Here is a 9371-nt window from a genome sequence, read left to right on the forward strand (position 1 = left end):
GTAAAAACATGCATATGTGCCTGTTTATAGTCATAATTTTGCCATACACGTGATGTCTTTAAGGATTCCCATTGAAATTAGTCTCAAAAAGCTGATGATAGTGGAATAAAATACTCACTTATCAATGAGTTTATGAGCAGCTACTGCCCAATGCTTGTAAAACAGGTCATGTTTTAAAATAATATTATCACACATCCTTTCTCCAGTGAACAAAACCACAGAAAGATAAATACATATTATTCATTCAGCTGCTGCTCTTCAGTGGCATCGTCCATTTTGTAGAATAGTGGCCCCTGGTGGCGGTTTGATGAAGTGCAAAGCTAACCATCCACCACTTAGCTTACTTGTCCACCTCGAGATTTAGCAATTACTGAAACACAAGTGTGTGAGATGAATATAGCACACGCAAAGGGTATGCTTTCACTGAATTAAAACACACGCCTCACAAAGAAACGTTTCGCCACAGCACAGGGAACTCCAGTAAGTTCGCATTTCAAACGGATTGAATCGGTGGCTACATATGTGTGCTAACGTTAGCTGAACTAGCAAACAAGGCTAGCGGGTGCTAGCTCTACAGCCCTGCCGGCTACACGAACGACAGGCACGGATTTCTATCACACAGAGTTCGTGAGACACAGTCTGGTGGCGTAACGTATGATATTGTGTTTTAAGTAGTTTAACCGAAGGCTACAGTTTGTCAAATAATAATGTAGTAGGTTGAAACAGTGGTAGGTGTAGACGGTTTGCTAACCTATATTAGCATATCTAGCTAGCTAAAGTGCTAAAGTTGGCTGTGGACATTAGCTTCTTTGCTAGCCGGCTAATTCGATGCTAGGCACCATCACAACTGGCTATGGGAGCATGGATGTGACAGGCTAACGTTAGCTGTTTAGATATGTATTTTCCTAACATATTCTTCTTTGCAGGCAGCCATGTCAGGAATTAAAAGGAAAATAGAAGGCAATGATCCCGACTATGATGACATTTCCCTGGTCCAAAATAGTAAGAGAAACAAAGCGGCTGAACATAATGGTGAGTTCATGTTATGAGCCCTGAGACAGTACACCTGCTTTACATGTTGTGACAGCTAACAAGTAACTGTACTCTTCAGTACTTCATACTTGAACATGTGTTCCTCCTGCCTTATCAGCCCGAGAAGCAGCAGTACAGAAGATTGAAGCCATCATCAGAGAGCAGTTTTCTTTGGAGATGAAGAACAAAGAGCATGAGATAGATGTGATAAGTCAGGTATCTGGATGATAAAGTTTTTTTTCATTTCACTAATGCAGAAAAGAATGCATTGATACAGAAAGTGACTTGTACTTTTTTTTATGTTTACAGTAGAAAGCAGAGCATGTTGGGTTAATTGTTCTCATTATTTTGCAGCGTCTCAATGAAGCCAGGAGGATGATGGACAAGCTAAGGGCATGCATAGTGGCCAATTACTACGCCAACGCTGGAGTAACAAAGCTCCCAGAGGTGAGTTCCCATCTACACACACCCAGACAGCTGTTAGCTGCTTTAAGGCAGTTGTATAGTTCAGTCGCAACAACCACAATTTCCTCTGTGTTCTAGCATGCTTCAAAGAGTGACCCTGCCGTGCTGAACCATCCAGCCATCCGCCGCTTCCTGGAGTCCCCATCCCGGTCCTCTTCCCCTCTCAACCAGGGCTCTGAGACACCATCTCTGGCCCAGTCAGAGTCTGAGTCCCTTTCACAACAAGGAGAGGGAGCAGATAGGGATGGAGAGGGAGCGTGGAGAGAGGATGGCAGCAGGCAGGAGCGCAGACCAGGGCGCAATACAGGCAAAGTGAGTTCAGCTGACCAACATGACGTCAATGATTAATTCACTGATGATTACAAAGTGGTATTAGTATCTTGCATCTTTTTAATCTTTGATCAAGACTATAATGTTCTTCATTATTTCTCATAGGACACATTCGGCGTACCAGTGGCCTTAGGATCCGAGCAGAGGGTGACCTATCACACTATTGGAAATGAAGCTTCTAGACTCTATGCAAAAAAGACAATCGTAGTGGGGAATGTGTCCAGGTATGTAAACTAACTTAAGCCAAAAGTTTTACTCACTCAAGTCATCTTTCTGACTTAGTATGATGTTGAGTAAGTCTTTAAAGGTTAGGAACCTCTCAGGAAGTCATGAGACTGCTTTAAATTATAGAAGACAAAAATCACAGTTGTCTGTTTTTCCTCTTCTTCAAGGCGTATGTGCACACTATATGTGCAATATTAACAGACGTACTATGTGTAGTTTTTTTTACCTATTACATGTATTCATTGTCTATTATTTATTAGTGCGAGGATTGGATGGTTGAATGTATGCAGAATGTGGTTTTAACTGTCAGCAACTTACAGAAGTATCATTTTTGACAATGATACAATGACAAAAGGCGTTCTGATTCTGATGACCCACTAGAAGTGTGTCACAGTGTATTCATCTGCAGAGACTCTGTCCTCTGCCTGTATTTTCTTATTCTTATTTTGCTGAGTTCTGGACGTTCCAGGGCACAGTGCGCAGGTGAAGTTAGGACATGATAAAAAGATAGCTACGGAAATCTCAGTTGCAGTGCCAAAACCCCACAAGCAGGCAGAGCTCGTCCCAAAATGAGGGTGTATAAGTGATTGGCTTTTACTTTTGCTGGCGATGTCTACAGACATTAACGACTATTCCAGCATAGTATAGCTTTCAACTTTTGCGTCTTTTATATGAGCTGTTGAAAAGGTTTCAGATCACAAGTAGACATGCCTTTACGTTGATGGGTCATTAGTCAGACTGTTTGAAAACCCCAACATAACATCCATCCATTTTCTAACCGCTTATCCTCCTGAGGGTCACGGCGGGGCTGGAGCCTATCCCAGCTGACATTGGGTGAGAGGCGGGGTATACAATGGACAGGTCGCCAGGCTATCGCAGGGCTGACATGTAGAGACAGACAACATTCACCAATCACCAATTAACCTATCCCCAACCTACATGTCTTTGGACTGTGGGAGGAAGCCGGAGTACCTGGAGAAAACCCACGCTGACACAGGGAGAACATGCAAACTCCGCATAGAAGGGCTCCCACACCCGGGTTCGAACCAAGAACCCTCTTGCTGTGAGGCGACAGTGCTAACCACCACATCACCATGCCGCCCCCAACATAACATGAAACTTTCTATTTTCATCAATTTCTTTCAAGATTTCATACATGTTTTTTGGCAAATCTGTCGAAATTCAATATTTACTTGTTTAAAACAATGAGCTATTGAGGCGCTGGTGGCTTAGTGGTTAAAGCAGGCGCCCCATATACAAAGGCTCCGTCCTTGCTGCAGCAGCCCAGGTGCGATTCCAACCTGCAGCCCCTTCCTGCACATCATCCCCTATCTCTCTCTCCCCCCTTTCATGCTACACTGCTCTAAAGGCATAAATGCCCCAAAATAAATCTTAAAATAAACACAATGAACCAGGTGTGTTAGTCACAGATACTAATGATACTTTTTGATGTTTGTTCTAAGATTTTTAGAAGGGATCTCAAAAGTTTGACAATATGTGAAACCTATAAATGAGTTATAAGCCATAAATTGACATCAGCTTGTGCAAGTAGACACCTATGGTTTGAAGTATCACATATCCCTTGAGTTGCAGGCATAGCACAGAAAATAAGTTAAACTCAAAATAGTGGTAAAATCTTCCGATTAAAGTTGATCAGACTACAAGGAAGCGCTCATAGATAAATGAGTTTATGTGTTATATCTGTATGCAGAATATTAGATGCAATGGCTGTTGTTTTGATTTAATATAACCCCCCCCCCCCGAAACAGATTCAGTATGTCTCTTCCTGAACAGTTTTGCACCTGTGTGATTCTGTATATTTAAAGCCTTTGTTGAATTAGTCTTGTTTTCACATGACTGTGAGACCTGAGGTGCTGAGCCATATTATGGTTTTGCTACAAGCTCAGTCTTGTTGCAGTTTGAAAAAGCCTTTTTATTAATTCATTTATTTTCCCCAGGGCCTGAGTTGATCCAGATAACAGTTCCTTGCGATCACTCGGTTCAGTGTAATATGAAGCACATGTTAATTCTAGAAAGCTTGATTGACAGGGCCCATGTATCTCGTGCACACTAAATGTCTCGGATGGCTACGTGGGAAAGTCATTTCTCATGTGCCGCAGTGCATAGTTGTACATAATAAGAAGGCTTAAACTTGACACATCAGTCATACACAGTTAATAAAAGATACGTGGGATAAGACTGGTTTAAACTGACCCAGATTGTCAACTCGTGTATCATGTCATGTATTTTCTGACAGGATATTTGTAAAGCTGTCTTGAAGTGTGTGCATTAAATGTTCAAGGGTGACTTATTTCTAATAATTTATGTGTTTTAAATCGAACTTTTGCTCGCGACCCATACTGCCTGTCTTCCCTTAATCCTCTGTTCTTACCTACCCACATTATCTTTTTCAGTTACTGGCGCTAATTCTTTATTCCTCCTGGTTGTTTTTCTTCGTTGTCTCCCCCTCCCAGGTACATTCCCCCAGATAAGCGGGAAGAAAATGACCAGTCTACCCATAAGTGGATGGTGTACGTCAGGGGCTCCAGGAGGGAGCCCAGCATCGACCACTTTGTAAAGAAAGTCTGGTTCTTCTTGCATCCCAGCTACAAACCCAACGACCTAGTGGAAGTCAGGTTTGTGTGTGTTTGTTTTTCTGCATATTTGAGACAGACAAAAGCCCCTTTGGCACATGCACTGCAAACATGACAGTATCTAGACATTACCTGGAGGAGCTGTATGTACGAACGCAAATGTCTGAATCAGTTGGACATTAAACGGACTTAACCCTGCCAGCTCCCTGGCGTTAAGTTTTTGTAATGTCTGATTGAGCCCATGTGGGACTAGAGGAGGTGATATTCTGGAGAATTCACAGCAAGCTAGTTGGTATTTTAGTGATGTTTCTGAAATGTGGCTTACATGAAACTGGAAAGGAGGGTTCAGAGGAAGGGTCATTTACGCAAAGACAGCAACAAAAATGTCTTAACTGGAGAGATGATCAGATTTGGGAACTTCTGTCAGTAAGGCCTGGCTCTGAAATCGTCTGACAAATTCAAGGAATGGCAAGAGACTGTTGTTTGGGACCAAACCAGCTTCATGACCTTGGTGTAGTCTGCGTCATGTCCTGCCTTGTGCGTGCTCTAGCTAGGTGCCACCCCTTTCTTAAACCAAACAGAGCATTTCCAGTAGGTGAAAACTGTTCTTCTGACACAGTCAACATCTTGTTGTGTTCCACGTGTGTCAAAGAGAAACACATCAAACCTGATTCTGCTGACGTTATCCAGAGTTCACATGAAATAATGGCTAAAGTGTGTGTAATCACTTCTTAGTCATGCACCTGATGCAGGCACGGCTCCTCTCTTGTAATACAAATTAGCACTTGGTGCTGTCTTATGTCGTTACCTCAAGCAACAATAGAAGTCAGAGACACGGGGACAAACTTGCTTCAATTAGATTTCACCTCACGTGTTGCCCTAGACACAATGTTTACTTCTAACTTTATATTATTATTTTTGGTTAGAAGTTTGCCACACCTCTTTCCATGCACCGCTTGCCAAACCAAAGGAAGTAAGAAAACAATTTGGATAATAGCACCTGGATGATTAAGAGACTGTCTTCATCATTAGTTGGCGTATAATTTGGAACAGCTTTCAGGTCATCCCTAAGTGTAAAAACAGTCTGCTGATCACAGTGTGTGTCTCAGCAGTATTTATGGCAATCCTTTAATAAATAGTGCCCCCTTGTGGATCTTTTCTGATGCAGATTATCCAGCCCAGTCCCCATCAATCATAGCTGGAAGTAAAAAACAATATTTGTCTCTGAGTGATGTTTACTTCAGCTAAATCTTGCCGTTGGTTAGTATTTATGCAAACTAAGAAAAGACATAATCATTATGTACACACACATCATTAGGTGGGGTCTGTTACATCATTCAGCACACAGTGAGTCAGACTGGAAGTAAACATTAACATGACTAATAGTGGGCACACCTACATGGTGTAGTGACATAGAAAAACAAGCGTATTTAGGTGTTTTCCTTAGCCCAGAGCACCGAGGAGTGTCGCACAGTTCATGCAGGAGTTATCTGGAAGGAGCAGAACTTTTGGCCTTAAGTTCTGTGGTTAAGATGTCTCGGTACAGTTTTTATCCTCCAAAAGTGGCAAAGGATTTAAGTTTGCCCGTGGCTTCTGAATAAATGATCTCTTTCATCAGTCAGCAATTCTTATCCTGAGCTGTAGCCTCCTGGCTGTTTCAGCTGACGAGGCACTCACGTTGCCGTAGCAGCCGCTCATAAGCTCCTTCTGACTGACTCAAGTCTTGATTCCCAGTGAACCCCACACAGTCCCAGTGCTCTGTGCTGACTCTCAACGCAGCCTGAATGTAGATGAAGGCATGAAAGTAAGAAAGAAAAACAAAAAAAGCATCACCCATACAGTATTCTTGAATAGACACAGTATGCATGCACATACAGTACACACACCAGCAGTCAGATCAGCTTCAAATGGGGAGAAGATGAGAGACCTGCAAGTCATTGATTTTAACAGTGTATTAACTCCGTCTATGTCAAAAACCAGTTTGTTTTTTAATTACAAAGTCGTCATGCTGCATACTCGATGGCTGTTCTCCCTCCAGATTTGTATTTTGATGACTTAACATGACGCTTTTTGAATGTGTTTGTTCTCAGTGAGCCTCCCTTTCATTTAACACGTCGTGGTTGGGGCGAGTTTCCTGTGAGGATCCAGATCCACTTCAAAGACCCCCGCAACAAACGCATTGACATCATCCACCAGCTAAAGGTCAGACCACATCATGGACCAAAACATATGTCGGCTTGTTTTTCCTCTTTAGACTGAGACACAGTGTTTTTCCACACGCAGTTTTAAATGACGGTCTTATAGACATCCCGGTGTGTCTATGATGTCCTTTGTGTTCTGCCACCGGTAAATTGCAAAATAGGTGTTGATAATCATTTATTGTCCTTTAAACTTGTGTACTCTGACTTACTAATCGGTGTGGACACATAACCATGAATTTAAGCAATACGGGAATGTTATGTTAAGTATTGTGTGACAGAAAACTTGGGCATAGTCAGTAGCTACGTTGCTTCAGGCATACTGTGAATACAGTTTGACAATAAAACCTAATGAGAGTTTTAAAGTAATTTGATTTAGTCATTATAATGAGAAAGCATTTATAATTCAAATATCCAACTCACTCTACTTTATAATTGAAACTCCATAGAAGTTTTCAATTCACGCTATCTGTTCTTTTCCCACAGTTGGACAGAACGTACACTGGGCTGCAGACACTCGGAGCAGAGACTGTAAGTTATAAATGTTCGCTCTGCTTCCTGCAGTGACTTTTTTTTTTGTCTCAGAGCTTCACTCTGACGATAAGCTATATTTGTTCCAGGTGGTTGATGTGGAGCTCCATAGGAACTCTCTTGGGGAGGACTACATCCCTCAGCCCTCTTCCTCCAAGGTGACTCACAGAGCAGCCAGCCCCACGTTGGTGTCCTCCCTGGCTCAAAGTTATGGACGCTCCAGTTCTCCCATCTCACATGATCCCAGCGTAGACAAAGGTACGCACACAGAAACATCGACTAGGAAAGTTAAAGGTCATCTTTAGAGTTTTTGACCACTATTAAAACTGTGGAGAAGTGTTTTTATAAGCAAGTACCCATTTTGTTTGTATCGCACATGTGCATTAAGACCCACAGGAATGCAGTTGATGTGATACACAGTCCACTGGTTTTATGCTGCTTTGCTGTAACACAGGCAGTGCGGAAGATGACTGCTGGCTAGTAAACGTGCGTGTAGGATTAGGAATATTTACAAAATTGGCTCTGCAAATGTCACAAGAGGAACATGTTTTTAAACACATTTGTTAGGCCTCAGAGATGCACACAATTTGATTTTGTGAGAAAGATCCTGAAGGCATGATTTTCAATACCATCAAAAAGACAGATGCTGCTCTTTCTATTAAACTGATACGGAAATGCTGTATTGAGGCAATGTAGTGCACAGCATGTGCCACTGGAGGTCGGTCTCTACTGGTGGAACTATTGACTGTATATAAAGATGGACGACATGACAGCTCCCCAAAAATGAAGAGTTCGTTTTCCTGATAAGTTTGGTTATTTAATGCTATAAAAAGGGATTTAACAACATGATTGGCAACTGTGTGAGCCAATTGGTAGGCTCGTATTCAGTGGTGCTGCTCGCCATCGGTCAGATGAGTGTATGGTTGGAAAACTTGATACGCCGGGGTCGCTACTGCACAGACTCTGGCTTCGAATTATGTCCCCAGAACAAGATGGCAGCGGTCGTATCATAGATATTTTAGCTTCACTTCTGTACAGTAGGGGTAAGTGGAGATGTGTCGCCCATCTTCATATACAGTCCATGGGTGGAACAGGCTGAGCTGGGAAAGATGCTGACTACAAGTGGTGGGGGTAATGTTGCAGGACTAGTAAAAAAGAAAAATGCCTCTGCCCCTGTTTGGGAGTATTGCTACTTCTAACTATCTTGATGACTTCTTCCAACTATAAAAGCAGCTTACACAGTGCAGTGTTTCCGCTACATTCATTTAGCAGCAGCGGCATGCCACTGCTAAATTATTGCCGCCGCTGCTGCTCCTTCAAAACATTTATTTTGCAAATGCACCACCACCGCTCTGAGACATCTGTGCACTTGCACAGCGCAGCAGCCAGTGTAGTGAGGAGAGCAGCGGTGAGGGGATGGGGGAGTGGGGGAAGGCTCCTATTTAGGGATGCACCGAATATATTCGGCCGAATATTGCAAAAAAAAACACACATTCGGTATTCGGTGGAATAAGTGAAAAGCAAGGTTGAATAATAGCGGCGTGTTTTGATAACGCAATCAAACAGCGTGCGGTGACGGACGGAGTAAAATGTCGGCAGTGTGGCGATATTTTACTCCGTCCGTCAACGCACTGGCATTTGCGACTAAAAATAGTTTTGTGCGGGCAAAATAAATCATTCAGCACGCTGTGTGAGTACAGGTTTCAACCAGCAGCAGAAACGAAACGGCGAATGGTTGTGGGTTGAACGGGGGTCACAGACACGGACAGGAATACATATTCCTGTCAAATACGGCAGCGCATTATAACGGCTTACCGGCGACAGAGAAGTCCAGCTCCAGGTGAATAACTTGTTGTCATGACTGCCCAAAAGTACCTGAACAGCCGAGCCATGGCGGCACACAGTATGTGGCGTATCAGAGGAGAAACGAGCCGTTCACATTTCTCTCTTTGTGTCCACAAACCTCACCGCACTTTAGGGACTGTTCTTTACTTAT

The 9371-nt window shown here is 42.8% G+C and overlaps 1 protein-coding gene across 4 annotated transcripts in view; it reads left to right on the plus strand.

Moving 5' to 3' along the window:
* Positions 1-304: 304 nt before the first annotated feature.
* Positions 305-9371, plus strand: part of yeats2 (YEATS domain containing 2) — a 35640-nt gene continuing 26573 nt past the window's right edge. For 2 of the 4 annotated variants that reach the window (XM_050032882.1, XM_050032886.1), the window contains exons 1-10: positions 305-480; positions 927-1032; positions 1151-1248; positions 1387-1479; positions 1576-1809; positions 1933-2051; positions 4527-4688; positions 6737-6848; positions 7331-7375; positions 7465-7633. In XM_050032882.1, coding sequence (XP_049888839.1) covers positions 933-1032; positions 1151-1248; positions 1387-1479; positions 1576-1809; positions 1933-2051; positions 4527-4688; positions 6737-6848; positions 7331-7375; positions 7465-7633 — 1132 coding nt within the window. In that variant the 5' untranslated portion in view covers positions 305-480; positions 927-932. Of the gene's footprint in view, positions 481-550; positions 653-926; positions 1033-1150; positions 1249-1386; positions 1480-1575; positions 1810-1932; positions 2052-4526; positions 4689-6736; positions 6849-7330; positions 7376-7464; positions 7634-9371 lie in introns of those variants that run through there. The other 2 variants (XM_050032883.1, XM_050032884.1) reach the window with 2 other exon arrangements.

This window comes from Epinephelus moara, chromosome 21 (assembly GCF_006386435.1).
Source record: "Epinephelus moara isolate mb chromosome 21, YSFRI_EMoa_1.0, whole genome shotgun sequence".
Classification (NCBI taxonomy): Eukaryota; Metazoa; Chordata; class Actinopteri; order Perciformes; family Serranidae; genus Epinephelus; species Epinephelus moara.